This window comes from Sphaerodactylus townsendi, linkage group LG01 (genome assembly GCF_021028975.2).
Source record: "Sphaerodactylus townsendi isolate TG3544 linkage group LG01, MPM_Stown_v2.3, whole genome shotgun sequence".
NCBI classification, from domain to species: domain Eukaryota; kingdom Metazoa; phylum Chordata; class Lepidosauria; order Squamata; family Sphaerodactylidae; genus Sphaerodactylus; species Sphaerodactylus townsendi.
In genome coordinates, this window is record NC_059425.1 from 148,339,579 (window position 1) to 148,360,042 (window position 20,464).

Genomic DNA, 20,464 nt, shown 5'->3' on the forward strand with positions numbered 1-20,464 from the left:
AACGTATTCAAGGTGACTTATGATAAAAATGGAAAAAAAAACAGCAACATTAAAACAACCATATAAAAACAAGCAAATAAAAATAGTTGGACATAATAATGAACATCAAATAGCCTGAAATGATATTGATGAAATACTTCTCATGGTGACTCTGTTCAGATTAACTTAATCACAGATTGTCACCTAATATTTCTACAGCTAAAATGAATCCCCAGAATCCTTTCCCTATTCATTTTCCTTTCTGTCTCTCTAAGATGAAGTTTCAACTTTTTCCTCAGTCACTGTTTCTCATCTCCCCTTCACCCTTTCCCACAAGAGCCTTACTCAGTGCAACAAAACTCCTCTGTTCTCCAACTCCGCTTCCAGCTCAGAGGAGCAGGAGAACAAAGGCTGTTTTGCACATTGATTTTTTCAACCATTCTTGGTGAGTGGGGTGGGGTGGGGGTCCTTAAGATGGTGGTTTAGATTATGTAGAGCTGCTATTGAACTTTAGCCTACTTTTGAGGTGGCACCAGCCTAATTTATGTCTGATGTATACGGCCTTTGTATGGGACAAGCACGACTAACTCAAGAGAATTTTCTGTGAGATTATAAACAGCATGATTAAGAAAGGACGTAGCTGTCCCCAGTGATTCTCAGTCACAGCTCCTTTGTTGGTCTTATTTTACAGTTTTCCATTTTACCAATCACTGGTGAAGAAAAGAAGGAAAGGCATATGTTTCTTTAAGTCAGCATATGCATGAGAAAAATTTTATATCCATATGTTAATGGATGTGAAAGAGAGAAAATTCCCATATCTAGTTTTAGGAGTCAATCAAGTCAACTGTAGCTGGAACGTACATGGGCTTCTTGGTGTTGCTTGCTAGCTAGTTTTAATATGGGAAGGGCTCTCTCAGTAGGAAATGATCTCCTTCTTCCTGATGTAAACTGTTATTAGTTTAGATGGGTCATGATGACGTCTTGATCATTTTCCTACATTTTACAACGTGTTTTCACGTTGGGATGTGTCTTTTCTAAAAGAATCACATGTGGGGGAGTAAGAAGCAAGTTAGAAGAGATGCTAGTTTTAAATTGTGTATTTTATAAAGACACCTCATCTCACAAATAAAAAGCATGTGAGCATCTGACATGTTATGAAATGTCAGGAAAATAATATTTTAGTATTCCTCAGTATAGAAATTCTGTGCCAGTACCTCCAGTTCCATATGTGGGAAGATTCAGGCATGATTCAGATGTAATGACAAATCACAATTCATTAAAACGTGAATGAACAGCAGGATATCCCCAGGCTTATGCACTCCCTCCCTGTTTGTCTTCTCCTCAGCACACAGCGAGTTACAGTTTGCTTTTGTGGCAAACTATAATTTGTTGCTATGTCTGAACAGCAAACTGTGGCTAATCCTTAGTTTAATACTGGTTTGGAATCCAGTTTTTCACAGATGAGTGCAAGCTACAGTTTGTGTGTTTAGTTATCAGCTTTTATGAGTGGGGAGAAAGAAAGGAGGAAGGGAAAGGAGGAAGCTTGTTCACATAACTATGGCTTATAGTTCTGTCTGAATTGTGGCTCAGAGAGTCAAGATTAATTTAAATAACGTAGACTGTATTCAAAGGTTACAGAACACTGGAAAATGCTTTCAGGTAACCAATGTGATGTGAATGCAGTGCTGAGCATGTGCGGTATTGAGTACAAGCTTGCACAGTTTCTGTGTGTGAAAGTGTATAAAAACAGTGACAAGACAATATCTGTGAGGTTCATAGAATATACAAGTGTGCAGTAGTACAGAAGGAGGATGAAACAGGCAGCTGGCTTGAGGAACAAAAGCCGAAATTTCAAGATCTAGTTTTGTTATGTGAAATGAAGAGTTTTTAAAGAAAAGGTTGCATCTTGTCTTTTGTGAGCTAAAAGCTGAGGAGCTGCCTGTTAAATCTGCTAATGGATGACATCTTGCAGATGGCATTAAGGTAATTACTGGTTTCCAGGAGAAGGGAAACTATGCATATAGCAATCTCAGTAAATATTCTGGGTGAGAGGCATACATTGCTGCCCATGACAAAGGGGTCAAAATAAAGACTTGCTGCACAGAGCTCTCCTGTAAAATTAACTTAATGCTAGTGGCAAGTCAGAGATTAACTATGTTTTTTATAAAATAAACAAAGACCTTGTTGTTTGGTGCCAATTATAATCTTTTCATCCAAATAAATGATAATATTAACAAGTAATAGCCTTAATAAGTTCATAATAAACTTATGAACACATAAGTTTAATTTTATTTTGTTGTGTGTAAGCAGATTTTCTGGAATATGAACTGATATAGCCCCTGATACTAGCCATAGTAGCAATTTTAAGGCCCACTGACTGTTCTAAAGCTTCAATAACCTGGATTAACGGGCACTGGGAGCCCCACAGAAGAGTGTATGACTATCTTTTTTTTTTTAAGGAAACACCAAGGAACGAAATGTTCCTTTGTCAGTCATCCCTATCTCACTGAAGAAACTATGGAACTGTAGGGCATGGGGCCCCTCCCCCTTCCCTTCCCCTTTTCATAATTTAGCTTGTTGAAATGGGTTGAGACTTACATAAAAATTTTGGCATCCCTCTTTCCCAGTTAACGCCCTAATCATTCTGCTTAGCCCATACTTGTACAGGTAATTCAAGCTAAAGAAACCAAGCCCTCAGTGGCATACATAGCTGTAGGCAAAATCTTCTGAAGAGGTATCAAAATATTATTTGAAGGGTTTTGCATATGCATGCTGGGACCTATTTAAGGATGCAAAGCCTGAGCTATCTTTTAAAAGCAGCGGAGCTGTGGAATCCCTGGAAACTGTATGTTTTAGCAGGCTTTTCAGCTTGTTAAATGGCCAGTGGGGTAGCTTTTTAGCTGTAAAAAAATGAATACTAATAATTACGGTTACCACAGCAGTGACTCTCTGTTCAGCAACAGCACTAGCACCCGAACCAGCATTGACTCCAATGAAAACTTCTTATCTGTTAACTGTGGTCCAACTCTTGTTAATTCTTGTATAAGTTTTGGCAATGGGCCCATGGAAGGATCCAGGTAAGCGCTGGAATTATGCTGCAAAATGTGATGATGGTGTTTTATTTTGTAAGAGATGGCAAGGCTGCTGATGATCAGCCTCTTGTGATTGGTTTTAACTTCGACATCTTTTAGGTTAGAAATGCTGCAACAGATTGCAAACAGAGTACAGCGAGACAGCCTGAGCTGCGAAGACAAACTAATGCTTGCTCGAAATGCTGTGCAGTCGGTAAGTGCGTTTAATTATCTGCCCCCACTCTTCTGTATCTAGAACTAGTGCTGTCCATGACTGGTGGTGAAATTGGAATTGCCAACTCTCTGTTAAAATTTTTGCACAGCTTTGTACTTAAAGGGTAGTCAGGAACAAATGTTTATCCATCAGCCTCAGCACTTGACTTGGGTTTTGTGGAGAAACATTTGGGTTACTTGGTGGTGGCAATGGTATGTAAAGACAGGTTGCCGCACATGTAGTCACTCCACAGGTGAATGAAAAGGGGTGAGAAGATGGGTGCATTGGTATTATGTATAAATAAAAACATGGGTATAAAATTATTTAGTTTAACATTTTGCCGTTGTAGTTCAACAAGATTTCAGCTGGGCACATAGAAGTAAAGAGATACCTCTAAGGCTGTTACAAGCGTTTTGGAGAGTAGTCATATTGGTTTCCTGTAGAACAAGTAAATTCAAGTCCAGTAGCACCTTCAAGACCAACAAAATTTCTGGGGTATAAGCTTTCGAAAGTCAAAGCGCTGATATCTGATAGAGGGAGCTTTGATTCTCAGAAGCTTGAACCTCCAAAATTTTGTTGATCTTGAAGGTGCTACTGAACTCAAACGTAGCTTTTCTAAGTGTTGTGGAAGTGGTTTGAATATGTTAGCTACATTATACGTCATTTGTTGTTTGGAGTAAAAAATAAGGATTAAAATCATTTCCACTGTGAGTGGAGGTTCTGCCTGTGTTCCTCCTCAGGATGGAGAGGACTCTCCAGAAGGTTGCCTTTGTTGCACAAATGTGAGATGAAATTTTAAAAATTGTTTAATTTTTTTAAAAAAATTATGCTAGTGTGGAACGGTGTTTAAGGTGGAAATATTTCCAAAACTGAAAGTCTGTGGTTGTCTACATTTAAATGTCTTTTAACAGATTGATCATACTCATTGTGATCACTTTTGCGTGGTTTCTGAAGTAAATACAAATATTTGTAGTTATTTTCTGAACACACTGCATGCAACAATCAGGGCATTTGCATGAGCATCTTACTGTCAAGATACTATGAGGGGTCTTCTGTATCCCTGGTGTTGCCGTTATTCATCCAAAAGCCTTGTAATGAATGGCTGTCCCTTGGTGGCTAACTCATAATGCCTTTCCAGTTCATCCTGCTTGTTTCTTGTCAGCCTCAAACCGGCACAAATTAAGTGTGGGAGCTGAATAAAAAAATCTTGTATTCAGGCCTGGTTCATTATTGTTCTTATTACTTAGGGCAACAGTCATTTGAAGATGCAGGATTATTGGCAAGACAGACCCCTGTTACATTAAAGAGCTTATCACCTGCAAATCCAGCAATACAACATTTGTAATGAGATGCGGTCATTCTAGATGCCACATGCTGTTCATTATAAAGGCACCTGAAGTCCCACAGATCCATTTCAGAAAGACAAAAACTTTTTGTCTCAAGACATTTTAATACAGATGACCCAAGCCATTCAGACTTGGAAATGTTTCCAACAGAAAAACTCTGCCAGCCTAGGATGACTGAATCAAAGGAGACTCTTGAATTTATGATAGATGTCATCTTCCGGAAAAGATCATTAATCCTCAGCTTTTTTCAAAGAGCCTCTCCCTACATTTTTTTGAAATCCTGTCAGGCCCGTAATGAAACAAGCAGCTAAAGAGCAATCCTTTACAGGTTTACACAGTAGGGCTATTCAGTAGGGCTTACTTCAGGAAAGTATTGTTAGGATTTCATGGAAAATGTTAAATATTTAAAACCTATCTTTGTTTTGTTTACATATCAACGTTTGTGATTGGCTGAGTTCAGAGCTTTCAGGTCACCTGTATAGTCAGTCATATGTACACACATTTTTTTCTACCTCATATAAGAACATAAGAAAAAGCCTGCTGGATCAGACCAGAGTCCATCTAATCCACCACTCTTCTACTCGCAGTGGCCCACCAGGTGCCTTTGGGAGCTCACATGCAGGATGTGGAAGCAATGGCCTTCTGCTGCTGCTGTTCCTGAGCACCTGGTCTGCTAAGGCATTTGCAATTTCAGATCAAGGAGGATCAAGATTGGTAGCCATAGATCGACTTCTCCTCCATAAATCTGTCCAAGCCACTTTTAAAGCTATCCAGGTTAATGGCCATCACCACCTCCTGTGGCAGCATATTCCAAACACCAATCATGTATTGCGTGAAGAAATGTTTCCTTTTATTAGTCCTAATTCTTCCCCCCAGCATTTTCAATGTATTCCCCCTGGTTTTAGTATTGTGAGAAAGAGAGAAAAATTTATCTGTCAACATTTTCTACCCTTGCATAATTTTATAGACTTCAATCATATCCCCCCTCAGACATTTCCTATATCTGCTGAGGCAAACTGTTTTTGCATATATATATATATATATATATATATATATACAGAGAGAGAGAGAGAGAGAGAGAGAGAGAGAGAGAGAGAGTTCATCTAATCAGTTCATCTAATCTATCAATCTGATTTGATGTACATTAGAAAATAAGCCAAATCCACAAGGTAAAAATTAAACTGTATCTTTTACTTCTTGCCTTATTAATTGGACTTTTATTGTGTCATAGTTGTACTCTGACCTAAAGATTATAAATTGCATTAATTCAGAATCATGTACAATGCATTCCAGTGTACAAGAATATTATACTGCTTATTTAAAGAGTTTCTGTTCCCTGTTATTTGCATTACTGATTTTTCTCTCTTAACATAGGATGGAAAACGATTAGAATCGGGTTTACAGTTCCAGAATGAGGCAGAGATTGCAGGCTATTTACTTGAATGTGAGAATCTATTGCGTCAACAAGTCATGGATGCTCAGATTCTTATTGATGGAAAATATTATCAGGCAGATCAGCTGGTCCAGAGGTATATGCATTTATTCTCCCTTTGTATGTATAAGCATTTTTTAAAATCTAGCTCTCCTAAAGTTGGACTGGTTAGGCCACACTGAACATTTAAATAAACATAATCCCAGGAACTGAAGAATCAGAAACTATGGGGCAAGAGAAAATGTTAAAAATGTACCTTTTTTCTCTCTGTATGTGCAGTATAGCTTGAACTTCACTATTGTGATAAATAATTGGAGAAAGACAATTCAGTATGAATGAATTATGACCCAATCTCTTGGCTTTTGTTCTTAACCAAGCCCAACAAAAAATTAATTGTTGTGGTACCTGGTTACAGTGTCATGTAATTAATATACCACTGATAAGTATCCATTTAGAAATGCTTGTGGAGTGAACTGTGCAGAGTCATAGTAATCTTTGCTACGTTAAGGAAGATTATACTATGGTATAATCAGGATGTATTAGGAAATTTACAGTGCATTGTTAAGTAGAGTTATACACACCTAAGATCAGTACCTTCACTGGACTTAGGTACAACTGTGTTTAGCATGACAAAGAGAGTTTTGACTCCTGAAACCTGACAGTGCAAAAATTGTTTTGGGGTCTAAGGTGCTATTGAACTTGAATCTAGCTATGCTTAAGACTGTACTTCGAATCTCTCAACTTTAGCTGAATTGGTCCTGAATTTGGTGCTGTGCAGCCTTTTTTCTGTGACCTGAGTCAAGTCTTGATAGACCTGCTGGTTGATCAGTTTTTTCTAACTACACACATTTTTCAGGTTTTTTTCCTACCACATATATTTGATGAGGTGAGCTGTTTTCGTATTTATATTTGTATGTGTTTGTACATCAGCTCATCTAATCTTTCAATTTGATTTCATGTACATTAGAAAACAAGCCATATCCACAAGTTAAGACTTAAAATGGATCTTTTACTTCTTACCTGATGAAGCTGATCAGGGTTTTTTAATTACACAGATATTGTGGAGGTGTGTGAGGTTCACCTTTTAAAATGGTCCTTTTCATTTGGTTGAAATTTTTTAATATTCTTTGTGATTAAATGATGATATGTTGAGAATCCTTCCTGTTTTTAGTAACTGACCTCTAAGCCATAGAGAAGGGTGAGTTAGACCTTTTTATCTGTCTGTCCCAGAGGCACTTTAATTAAAATTTTTGTAAGCCAATATTTTGTCTGAAAATTCACCTTTGTTAGTACATTGAGCCCCCTGGCTGCTATACTGCAGAACTTCCCATGCACCTGTTTTTATCAATTTTTCAAAAACTTGTCCTAGAGCAAATGAGCTGAATGCTTGTCCTAAATTGGTTTACTAAAATTCTGTCCTGTCATTTTCATTTCTACACTAAATGCTGCTGTTATGGATTTTAAAACAGGGTTGCAAGACTAAGAGACGACCTTATGGCCTTAAGAGCAGAGTGCTCCTCGATATACAGCAAGGGGAGAACGCTGACAACAGAACAGACCAAGATGATGATATCAGGAATAACACAAAGCTTAAACTCAGGATTTGCACCAAACTTAAGCCCTACTTTAAGCTCTGGACTTGGCCAGGGTTTAACCCCCTCCTTGACTTCATCTAGTCTGGCATCAGGTTTATCATCAGGTTTTTCTTCAAGACTAACTCCATCCATCACCCCAGCATACACACCAGGTTTTCCTCCAAGGTTAATTCAAAGCTACGTAACAGGTGTGGATAGCGGTGCGCTGCAAACACTTAAACTAATGCAGATCCGGAAGCCCCTGATGAAATCTGCATTTGTTGACCAGAATTTAACAGAAGAGGAAGTCAACATGCAATTTGTTCAGGATCTCTTAAGATGGGTAGATGAAATGCAGGTAATCTCTTTATATGTCCAACTCTCATTTCTTTACAGACAGTTAATTCAATTTTAATTAATTCAGTTCAATTAATTTTCAATTTCTGCCCACAAGGTACAACTGGATCGGGCTGAATGGGGTTCAGATTTGCCGAGCGTTGAAAGCCATGTAGAAAATCACAAGAACGTTCATAAAGCTATTGAAGAATTTGAGTCAAGCCTTAAAGAAGCAAAAATCAGTGAGGTATGGCACAGGCAAAAAAAGATGCCTTCTGGCTGTGTATATAGGCATACTTTTTAAAACTGAATTATGTCAAAACTAATTACAGGTTTCATAATTGCATTTGGATTGTGCAACTGTGCCTTAATGTTGTATCACGCAAACAATATGCACCGTGTAATCCTTGTCTTAATTGTCAGGTGTTGCCTAATCATTTTCCTTTGACCCTCATTTGTTTTTCACAGATCCAAATGACGGCTCCCCTCAAACTCAGCTATGCAGAAAAATTGCACAAACTGGAGAGCCAATATGCAAAACTCTTGGTAAGGTCATTGCTTGGAAGTTAAGGTTTTAAATGGCTCTTGCTTTGATGATGAGAAGTTTAAAGGGAAAAAAGTCTGATTTTTAAAAATCTATCACTTTTCAAGAATACATCAAGAAATCAGGAAAGACACCTTGATACCCTTCACAACTTTGTATCTCGTGCTACCAGAGAACTAATATGGTTGAATGAAAAAGAGGAAGAGGAGGTTGCATATGACTGGAGTGAAAGAAACACAAATGTAGCAAGGAAGAAGGAATACCATGCAGTAAGTATCGTTGTTGTAATTCAGAATTAAGCACTGAATGTTGCTTGTTTCTTTCTAGTTTCTAAAGCTAATTATTTTTAAATTTGAAGGAACTTATGAGAGAACTTGATCAGAAAGAAGAAGTTATTAAATCAGTTCAGGAAATAGCAGAACAATTGCTTCTAGAAAACCACCCTGCAAGATTAACTATTGAGGTAGGTTAAATATGAGCTAGGAAAAGGGGCATATGGATTAAAGTTTTTTGAGGTTTAATTACAAAATATCAAGATACTTATATGAGCTTATGTTCTTGGGACCTTCTTTAAAACTGTGCTCCAGTTTCAGAAAATGTTTGTCTAAAATCTGAATTTTTAAAATACGTCTGGGGTCTCTGCATAGTCACGGGGTGCTGCTAATGTTACCTGTTGCATATTTTAGCCTGCTAACTTCATTGTCAGAAAACTTTTTTTCTCATCTATGAGCATGTATACCTTGCAATTGAAGATGCTGCATCATGCATCTGATGAAAGGAGATCTGGTCCTCCAGAGTTCATATTGCAATGTATTTATGTTTAGTGTACCACCAAACTCTTAGTTGTTCATACAGTAGGGTATTTGATGGAATCATAGAGTTGGAAGAGACTCCAAGGGCCATCAAGTCCAATCCCCTGCAATGCAGGAACACGCAATCAAAGCAAATAAAATAAAGCAAATACAATAAAATTACCTCTTTGAGGATGTGTCATGTATATGAGAGGTGTGTATATGTTGCTGAAAGACCAGGTCCTTGGACTGTGGAAGTAACAGCAATAAAAAGAAGAAATATTGATTTCCAGGACAGCAGCAGTTTAGCATGAAATTCAGACTGGTGTTTGTTTCCTGTGACTGAACCTTTGGTTTACTTGTGTTGGATTGGAAGGGACTTTCTAGTATGCTTCCATATATCACGTATTCATCATGTTGCCTCCTTTTAAGGTGTGAATTTCAGGCACATGCTCTTACTCATAAACTTGAGATATTGTTTGGACATTAGATTTATTTTGGACTGGAATCAAGTTTTTTTTAATGTAGGTAATCTGTTTTACATTAAAATGCATGTTAGCTAAGATGCTTAACAGTGCAATCCAAGCAGAGTAACACCCTTTTACGTCCATTGAGTTAGTGAGCTCAGTTGAATCTCTGCTTAGCACTGCACTGTTGCAGACTTCTAAATTTCCTCGTTCATAGCAGATAGCCATGTGGAAGTTATGTTCTGGAGCAGTGAGACTTTTATACAAGTGCCTTGATAACCATGATACTTTCTGTTTTATCAAAGACCCAACATGTTTACAATGACTTCGTGTGCAAGGTTGCTAACCTTTTAATTAAGCAGGAATGGCTGCATTTTCATTGATCTGTCTGGTTAAGTTTGTATACCTAGACTTTTTTTTTGGCTTTAATTTCATGATTGGGAATGTGTGCCAAGGTTAATTGAAATTTTTCTCCTTATAGCGGGCAGTGCACCCAATAACTGGTAGATATCTTGGATTCTAAATGGAAGAGTTCTCAGATTAAAGTATTTAGAGCAGCCCCTGCTGGCCGTAATAATGCCAAAATATGGCAGCAGAAATGGAGCAGGTAGTTCTGAAGGCGTTCAGGTTTTGTACAGTGTTTAACTAGTCTACCAAGAGGCTTAATTTTATAAACTAGAATCTTGAGGCCCATTAAATATAAAAAAGTTCTTACTATAGCATATAGAGCCCATGTTATCCGAATAAAAGTTTTTATACACTGAGCTCCAGTGTGGTGTAGTAGTTAAGAGTGTCAGACTAGGATCGGGGAAATCCACATTCAAATTCCCACGCGTGCTATGGAAGCTTGATGGGGGACCCCGGACCAGTTGCACATACGCACCCTAGCCTGCCTCATAGCACATATCTTACTGTGAAGATATAATGTAGGATAGGGTGCCTTGGGTCCCTGTCCCCAAGGCAGAGTACAAACAAAATTTTAAAGTGAATAAAAAATGAAATTGAATAAAAGTTGTTAGTCTTTAAGACGACACAAGTCTTTGGGTGACATTTTTACTGCAACGGGTGACATTTTTGGGTGACATTTTTACTGCAACGGACTCCTTCCCCTCCCCAGAACATTACATAGTTTTGTGAGTGTTGCTAGTCTTTGCAGAAACGCAGCAAACAGGTATAGTTTAGTGATTTGACGCAGAAAGTGCTGTGAATCTGGTATTTGCCAGGAACTCTCTATGTGGTTTTGAGCAACCCGTTCTCTTTTAGTCTTTTAGTCTATGTACTAATTTACTGTAGGGGGATGATAATACCTATCTACTGCAGAAATTGTTGTAGGAATTGCAAGATAATATTTATGACATTCTTGGAACTCTAGAAAACACTGCATCAATAACAAAACGTTCTTGTAAAGTTTCGAGGCTACTACATGGAGTGACTAGTCCTGCTGTAAAGTTAAACAAGTTGTTTTGGTTAGCAGTTGATTTTGTGCCCTCAAGCCTCCAGTTCTCTTTCATGTGAGGTGTTGCTGTACAATCAGTCATTATTCTTTTCCCTGTCCTATGACTTTAAGGCCTACAGAGCTGCAATGCAAACACAGTGGAGCTGGATTTTACAACTTTGCCAGTGTGTTGAACAGCATTTAAGAGAAAATGCTGCATATTTAGAGGTATGTTAAGTATGTTCATGATGAAACTGTCTTAAAAATAGCATGGTGGGAGAGGAGGATAAGTAGAAAATGCTGCTCCTCTTCCAATTTTGTGTTACCTCTTTAGACCTGCATGGTTGGGCACAAGCCACTAATTGCATATTCTGGTTTTGCAAATTTTGTAACCCTTTCTTTTTGTGCTGGTACAAATGTCTACTCAAGATATATAGAGAAAATGTTATGAAGATACCACATTATTTCTGCCTTAAAAGTAAAGATAGTCCCCTGTGCAAGCACTAGGTCATTACTGATCCATGGGGTGATGTCACGTCATGACGTTTACTAGGCAGACTTTGTTTACAGGGGGCGTTGCCATTATCTCCCCCAGTCGTCTCCCTTAATCACCAGAAAGCTGGATACTCATGTTACTGACCTCGTAATGATGGAAGGCTGAGTCAACCTTAAGCCAGCTGTCAGGATAGCTCAGATCATGAGCAGATCTTTGGCTGCAGTACTTCAGCTTGCCACTCTGTGCCACGGGGCTCATCATTTCTGGCTTAGCTCCATATTTATCAGTGTTAGAGAAGAACTAGAAGATTACCTTTTCAAACAAGTGTTCTGGTATGGTTAAAATTATGTCAAGACACTATAAATATTCCTTCTCATGCTTTAAAGTTTTGAGAAGAGTGTCAGTGACATTACTCTTCTACTTTGATGGGGATTTTTTTGTCATTCATTTGATCGCTACATGCCATAGTTCTATAGTCAAATTGTCTTTTTTTATTTAGTCTTCTTTTTAACATAAATGTATGGGAGAGGAAGGGGATCCCCCCTCAATGTTCTCATTGACTTAGGACAAAAATTTTAAAGTTTCTCATACGTCTGCCTATCCCAGATCACTAGCAGAAATGTAGCATACTGTAGTATTAATATGAACTTCCAGTCACTGGCTGACATAATCTCAGGTTTACTGTGCTGTCTTAAAGCAAAATATGTGTTTTCTTTTAGTTTTTCAATGATGCCAAAGAGGCCATGGATTACTTGAAGAATTTAAGAGATGCCATACAACGGAAGTACAGCTGTGATAGGTCCAGTAGCATTCACAGATTGGAGGATCTGATCCAGGAGTCTATGGTAGGAATGCAAATGCCTTAGCAAATATTATCTCCTTCCAATGAAATCATTGGGGCTTTTACAACTGGAGCTGAAAAGATAGAAGCTGAACCAAAAACTAATGATGGGCATGTAAACTCCAAAGGGAGCAACCTTACAATTTTCTCCACGCTACTAGTTATGAATTATACTGAAGAGGCAGTTTGTGATGTTTTTATCTTAAACTAAAAACGGAGAGGAATATAGAGGAAGTATTCTGCCTGGAGTTCTGCAATTCATTGCTAAAATTTCAGGGTTTTTTAAAAAAAGAAAATCCTTGATTATTATTTCTGTTGATAGCCTGTAGCCGTCTCTTTCTGTTCACTTTCACACTTAACCCAAATTAAAGAAAAGCAATTATTGAGGCCCTCAACAGATTATGGGTTTCTGAGTAGCTGATAGGTTGATTTATTATCATTAGCAGTGTGCACAGTGCACTGATCATAGGATCTGAGTATACCCATGCATTTCTGCCCAAAGGCTTTCTGTTCTCTTCCATGAGTCAAGAAACAGATGGCATACACTGGGGGAAAAAACCCTTGAGTCTTTAGAGTGATTCCTTTTAAAAAAGAAAAAGCATTCCTCTTGAACCTTCAGCATTTGGGACCATGAATGTTCATATTTTTATCTATGCACCTCAATGCAATTTATAAGCTGTGCTCAGGCTTTGTCCCCTTAGCCCTTACTGAAAACCATCATTGAGTGGTTGCCCCCACTCACTGGATTATCTTAATGCTGAATTATCTTAATACTGGATTATCTTAATGTATCACTGTATGCCTTATACAGTGTTGACGCCAGATAATAATAAGCCGTGATTATTAGAGAGTAGTAATTACTATCTCAGCTCCGTACTAGTACATTGGAATGAAGCTGTTGGAGGCCATTAAGCATCACTGGCAGCAGGAGAAAAAGATTTGAAATGTTCAAAGAAAAGCACGTTGAATGTATAGCCATTCCCTGATGTTTATTTCCTTTTTTTAATGGCATTTAGGAAGAAAAAGAACAGCTTCTGCAATACAAGAGCACTGTGGCGGGTCTTGTGGGAAGATCCAAGAGTATAGTTCAGCTGAAGCCAAGGAATCCAGATAATGCACTCAAAACATCCATCCCAATTAAAGCCATCTGTGACTACAGACAGATAGAGGTTGGAACCTTGAATTTCTTCCAATCAGTTGTGGGCATGAGAAAACAACCAAGGTTATATTAGTGACAGGTCTCTTCTATCCTAGTAAGCAGAGCAAGCCTTTGTCTTCCTGGTTGAGGGTTGGGTTGTTGGTTGGATTGATTTCCCATTCTGTCACTTTTTCAGTGTCGCTATTTACAAAAATATTTTGTGAGAACAGGACAAGAATGTTAGTGGTTCATCAACTTTTTTTTTCTCTTCTGTTGAAAACCAGATAACCATTTACAAAAATGATGAATGTGTTCTAGCAAGCAATTCACACCGGGCGAAATGGAAAGTGATTAGTCCGAGTGGTAATGAGGCCATGGTGCCTTCTGTGTGTTTTACAGTTCCTCCACCAAACAAAGAAGCAATAGACACTGCAAACAGGTATGAGTGAGCACAGTACGTACATAAAGCACTGAAGATTTTTTCTATGCGTTTTTTGTTTTGGCTTTTGCTTTCTGCATCTGTGTCATATTTTCATTGATTCTTATGTTCATTCAATGTGTTGTTTTTCTTTTGCTTTGTGCATTTCAGAATTGAACAGCAATATCAGAGTGTTTTAACCCTTTGGCACAAATCACATATAAACATGAAGAGTGTGGTTTCCTGGCATTACTTGACACATGAAATTGAAACTGTTCGAGCTGGTAACATTGCTTCGGTAGGTTATGTGCCTTTTCCTACATTCATCCAGCGTTGGGTCAACGCTGTGTGCTTCAGAAGGGAGTATGCATGGTAACTAAGACTAAAGAGTTCCTGAAGTAATTATTTTCTTTGTTCTAATAAAGTATTTCTGCAATTTATCTTTAGCACAACATTTTATTGGATTCATACATAGTTTGACCCTTTGTAAGATATTAGCTAAGACCAGCAGCAGCCTGATGCCTTATTTGTTAGATGTGTTTGCTGGAAACATGCCACTGTTCTCTGTAGTAAATGCTTCAAGAAGGGCTGATGTGCATGGGTCTGTAAACACCCAGTATGTGCAAGTGAGAACTCTGGTCTGATCAGGGTTACATGGCTGTTGAAAACATATACCTTTAAGCATACAATTATCTCCATTGCAGTACAATTAGTCCCCCTAATGGACTTGAAATGTAACTGACTTCTGTTTACTGAAGCATAAGTCCTCTTCTGTCTTCTTCTGAAGTGCTGCTGCAAGTCAGACAAGGACTTAAATGACAAAAGGAGTGGTACACGTTGAAGAGTTCAGTTATAGCATTAAAGAACTGACATAACAGTGACATGTTCTGTTGCTAAATGCTGCCCATTGATGGAAAAACACTGACATTTTCCTCCCATAAACTTTCCTAGATAAAGACACTCTTGCCAGGTGAACACCAGCAAGTTTTAAGCAACTTGCAGTCCCGTTTTAATGACTTTCTGGAAGACAGTCAGGAATCTAAAGTCTTCTCTATCGCTGACATTGCACAGTTGGAAAGGGAGGTAAATGTCTGCAAGGAGTACTATCAAGAGCTCCTTAAGTCTGCTGAGAGAGGTAAGGTAATGCATTAAAAAGTATTTTTAAAGTTTTCAAGATGCCTGGTGGTATCTGCTGCACCTTTTGCTTTTGTACATTTGCTGTTGTTTTTTTGCTGTCAAATCATAGCTGGCTTATGGCAACTCTGTAGGGTTTTCAAGGCAAGAGGTTCAGTGGTGGTTTTCCGTTGCCTGCCTCTGCGTAGTGATTCTGGTGTTTGATGGTCTCTCATCTAAAATACTGACCAGGTCTGACCCTGCTTAGCTTCTGAGATCTGATGGGATCAGACTAGCCTGAGCTATTCAGGTCAGGGTGCTTTTATACATATAAACAATAGTACTGTGGCTGTTTTAGAGTAGTATCAACTTAAACTTCAATTTAGGTTCAAAGTTCATGTGGAGGGTTATGGCAGATGTGAGAGTAGGGCTAGATCCAAAAAACCTACGATTGGTAAAAACCAACTTTAAATTGAAAGGAGAAAACCTGGGCCATTTCATAGTTAAATGCTGTGAATGTTTAAGATACTGCATTATCGCTACAGAAGCATCAAGACAAACAAATAAGCACACTTTGGGATTTGTGCTTTTGGCTTGCAGTTTTTCCCCAATTGTCTCCTCCCACCTTAGATTGCTCACACAAGTGATTTTCGCATTGGGCACCTGGCTGCAGGAAAAGCTCTTATGATAAATTCCTAAGTGGAGTAATCCCCTTCTGAGTTCATAAAGTTGGTTGACTTACAAGCATGTAACTCTGCTTACTATTGCACTGTTCACATGGACACGTGGGCAGAATCAGAGAATTATCCACTGACCTAGATGCTGCGGAAGAAACCTGTGATCTGGAGCACTGAAAGTTTGAGAAAATAGGTCGGGAGAACTAATCCCCCGCATTTGCTTTATTATAGCCCTTCTGTTTTATCACTGCTGTCGCTCAGGATCCATTCAGACACGTGTGCACTGTAAATCCAAGAATAATTAGTTTCGTTTTCTGGCTGAAAATTTAATGTCACATTTGACTCATAATCTCATATTCAGCCTAAAATCAACTTTAGAGCATGCTGGTTTTACTACTGGCAAAGGTTCATGTGTTTGATGAAATGGAACTAACATTCTTACAGATTGAAAAATAAATAAAGAATGCACTATTATTCATAAATGTTCAAAAACATACATTTCAAGGAATGTTGTGTACCACCGTTCATTTGTTTTACCTAGTTTTTAAAATCATATTATGGACTAGTTGATAAAGAAATGGATAACATCCCTAAAGACAAATGTCTTCAAAATTTATTCTTGCTGCAAATATTCCATCTCTATTCTGGTAACATATAATATTATTAAGCTTTAAATACATAAACGAATCACCTTTTTAAAAAAACTGGATAAATGCTTGAGGTTTGTAAAGCTGAATAGATACATTGTGTTATGCATTCAGTCTGATATTGATAGAGGAGGATGTAGCAGTTTAAAACTGATTACAGTACTACTATGTCATTGGATGAAGCAGAGCTATACTGACTATCTGAAATAAATTACTCGCTTCTATGGATTTAATACCATTTTACTATGGTATAATATGAATATTTACAATCATGATCAATCCACTTAATGAGTACCAATGCACAAAGATAATTAGCATACCTATGACTAAAATAATAAGCATACATTATGGATTTTTGTTTGTTTGTTTTGGATAGGTGGTGTACATATATTCTTTCCAAGAATACGAGCTTATTTGAGAAAAGCTTTATGATATGATGGTAGTTGTGATTGTGCATGGGAAGAAGGAAGCATAAATTCTTTGCACATCCTGAATCTTTGTGTTGCATCTGAAATAGAATTTTTGCATCTCCCTGCTGGGAGAGTTGAAAAGGCTGACATATCTCCCCTTTTATGGGAGTTGCATAAGGTGTATTTCAAATGACATTTAGACATTTGGAAACAAGAACTTCAAAACCCTTGTGATTTTTGCTCTTTCCCCCTTCAGCATTGCTCCTGATCACTTTCTGTTAATTTTAATTCCATGTTTCTTGAACTGTTTCTTTATAAAAGGAAAGTAAAACACTGTGATGCTGGAATAGTTGCTGTGTGATGGCAGAAAGCCACTTAAAACACTTGTCTTTATTTATACACGTTATTTTCTCCCACAGAGGAGCATGAGGAATCCATTTACAACCTCTACATCTCAGAAGTACGAAACATCCGACTTCGTTTGGAGAATTGTGAAGATCGTTTGATTAGTCAGCTTCGAACGCCGCTAGAGAGAGATGACTTACGTGAAAGTGTGTTTCGGATTTCTGAACAAGAAGTGAGTTTTCTGATAGCATACTTATGAAGTCTGAAGCTCCAAAACACTATGGCCAGTAATATAGCCTGCAGAGTAATTATGAGTCCACAAAGGGTTCATTCAGAAGGACCTGTAACCTTGTAATTACCTTCATGGTTGTAGCTACAAATCATAATGAATAAACTATAGCTGTTAAGCTAATATCTTGAATGAAGAAAAGTATTAATTAGGACCATCAGCTAATTATAGATGTGGGAGTCATCTGATTCTCTTCCCTGGAACATCCTGTCTAGGGAAGCTAGTTTTTCTGAGAACTTCCTGAACTCTGTTTATAAACCATCTCATTTACGAAGGCGTTTGATTTTGAAATTGCAGTTGTTGTGGCCTGGGACTTCTTTAGCTATGCCGAGATGGTTTTGCTTTTGTTACATTCTTGTATTGTATTTTATTATATTTCTAAAATATTTGTTTGCTGCTATGAGGCCTATTTTGGACGATGCAGGATGAAAAATTAAAAGATCAAACTCTTGGCTTGGATGAAACATTGTCTGTGTGCATAAGCAGCCCTCTATTCAGATGTTACAAGCAAACCATAAGCAGCCCTCTATTCAGATGTTACAAGCAAACTGGACTTTGTTCATGATGATCATAAGCTTGATTTATTACCAGAGTTGCATCCTGTCTTTCTCCTAGTACGTGGAGCTGTGCTTGAAAATGTTCTAGTTTAAGAAGTCTTCAATCTCTATTCAATTTGTTGTGTCATCTGAAAGTGGGCACTTTCTTGCTCAGTAACTGGATTCTAAATTATGGTCTCATCCATTTACTGGAGATTAGATAGATTGAACCATGTACCTTTCACAGTCATCCTCTGTCACTGAGTTGCTGCTCTTCCTAAATTCTTTTGAATTTTTTTTTAAATTAGGAAGGCTTTTGGGAGAAAGTTTGGAACCCCGTGCGATTAGGTGAAGTATTAATTTGTCTTCTGTTTTGTAGAAGCTGAAGAAGGAGTTGGATCGACTTAAGGAAGACTTGGAAACAGTCACAGATAAATGCGATGAGTTTTTCAGTCAAGCTGCTGGTTCACCCTCAGTCCCTGCTTTGCGGTCGGAACTTAATCTCTTAATTCAGAATATGAATCAGATTTACTCCATGTCTTCCATTTATATTGAAAAGTAAGCTATCTTGGCACTTACATTTAATTGTACCTCCTGTTTCATTCTTTGAAAAATAAGACATGAATGTTTTAATAAGTAAAATATACTTTGCTAAATTGAATTATAGATACAGAATTTTATGTAGTGATAATTCAGTAATACCCTGAAGCTCATTTAGTAAAGCTTAAGTGTCTTTTAAAGTATTATTACAAAATGGTTCCTTTGTTTCAGGTTAAAAACTATAAATTTGGTGCTCAAGAACACACAGGGAGCTGAGTCACTAGTAAAACTATATGAAACTAAGCTATGTGAGGAAGAACCGTTGACTGCCAGCAAGAGCAATATTGAGAACTTGATGGGTACATTAAAGGTATGGACATGGTGTTGAGTGAAAGTTGACTTTGGCCTGACCTGAATAGTCCAGGCTTGCCCAATCTCATCAGATTTCAGAAGCTAAATTAGTATTTGGATGGGAGACCACCAAGGAAGTTCAGAGTTGTGATGCAGATGCAGCCATTGATAATCTATGTCTGAGTGTCCCTTGCTTTGAAAACCCCACAGGGGAACCATAAGTCAGATGTGTCTTGATTTCTACCCCCGCCCAAACAGATTCTTATATACCATGTACTATTTAGTTCAGTAGTATCGCTGATATGCTGATCAGTTAATTGGTTCAATGTGGTCCGTTCCACTGGTTGCTGATTATTTCACTGCTTTATAATAATAGAGCTGTGTGCTCAGCTTCACCTGCCTTGAATCGTCTTTCTTGCTGGCTGCTTCCTTCATTCAAAGAAAGCGTGAAGGGGTTCACTTGCTCTGCCTTATATTCCCAGGGAAAAGAGCTTCAACCATTTCATTCACTGATCAGCCTTTTCCTTCCCATTAATGTTTCTCACATCCAAACTGCTAGGGAACATTAGCCATGTCAGAGATTACAATGGAAGGTTAACATAATCCAACAAGGCTTTGTTTATAATTAGTTAGTAATACTTTTGAATGGGGAGACAGTGTGGAGTAGTGATTAAGAGCAGATGATTCTACTCTGAAGAAACAGGTTTGATTCCCCACCCCTCCACATGAAGCGTGCTGACCTTGGGCCAGTCTCAGTTCTCTCAGAGCTCTCTCCTTCCATGCAGAGACCAGCAATAGCAAAGCACTTCTGAATGTCTCTTGCCTTGAAAATCCTACAAGGTTGCTATAAGTCAGCGGTGACTTGATGACACTTTCCACCACCACTTTTGAATATAATACAATTTTGACAATATTTGATTCAGCGTTTTGAAAAATCAGAAATGCTCATGTGCATGGTTTTTACAGACAATAATAGTACATTTATGTAGAAAACTGCCAATATTATGTATATTGTCATTTTTTTGTTCACTAGCAATGGAGATCAGAGGTTGATGAAAAGAGAGAAGTGTTGCACGCTTTAGAAGATGAACTCCAGAAAGCCAAAGCAATCAGTGTTCAGATGTTTAAAACACACAAAGAACGTGATTTGGACTTTGACTGGCACAAAGAGAAAGCTGATCAGCTAACCGAGAGGTGGCAGAATGTTCACGGTCAAATTGAAAACAGGTTTGTACTGCTTCCTGTAGTATACAGGCTACTTAGGAATCATTGAGATTCTCTTCATCTTTGTGAGCCACATTGTATCACATGACAATTGACAGAAATAGAGTTAGAGACATACAAAAATGAAGCAGTGCCTATATTGGATCAGTTTCAAGATGTTAGAAATAAGCTTCCATTCTGAAAAAGAACAACAATGAGCATTCTCCACATGACGAAACATGGGGCTGAATATCAGTCTTGTGACCTTTTT

General features: G+C 38.0%; 1 protein-coding gene across 23 annotated transcripts in view; it reads left to right on the forward strand.

Annotated features, from left to right (window-relative positions):
• Positions 1-20,464, forward strand: part of DST (dystonin) — a 356,441-nt gene that overhangs the window by 164,500 nt on the left and 171,477 nt on the right. For 21 of the 23 annotated variants that reach the window (XM_048496838.1, XM_048496737.1, XM_048496783.1 and 18 more), the window contains 17 exons: positions 3,171-3,264; positions 5,985-6,139; positions 7,512-7,974; positions 8,071-8,199; positions 8,421-8,498; positions 8,604-8,765; positions 8,855-8,959; positions 11,322-11,417; positions 12,405-12,530; positions 13,543-13,695; positions 13,949-14,103; positions 14,254-14,380; positions 15,034-15,217; positions 17,349-17,506; positions 18,479-18,657; positions 18,871-19,009; positions 20,024-20,217. In XM_048496838.1, coding sequence (XP_048352795.1) covers positions 3,171-3,264; positions 5,985-6,139; positions 7,512-7,974; positions 8,071-8,199; positions 8,421-8,498; positions 8,604-8,765; positions 8,855-8,959; positions 11,322-11,417; positions 12,405-12,530; positions 13,543-13,695; positions 13,949-14,103; positions 14,254-14,380; positions 15,034-15,217; positions 17,349-17,506; positions 18,479-18,657; positions 18,871-19,009; positions 20,024-20,217 — 2,697 coding nt within the window. Of the gene's footprint in view, positions 1-2,783; positions 3,057-3,170; positions 3,265-5,984; positions 6,140-7,511; positions 7,975-8,070; positions 8,200-8,420; positions 8,499-8,603; positions 8,766-8,854; positions 8,960-11,321; positions 11,418-12,404; positions 12,531-13,542; positions 13,696-13,948; positions 14,104-14,253; positions 14,381-15,033; positions 15,218-17,348; positions 17,507-18,478; positions 18,658-18,870; positions 19,010-20,023; positions 20,218-20,464 lie in introns of those variants that run through there. The other 2 variants (XM_048496830.1, XM_048496888.1) reach the window with 2 other exon arrangements.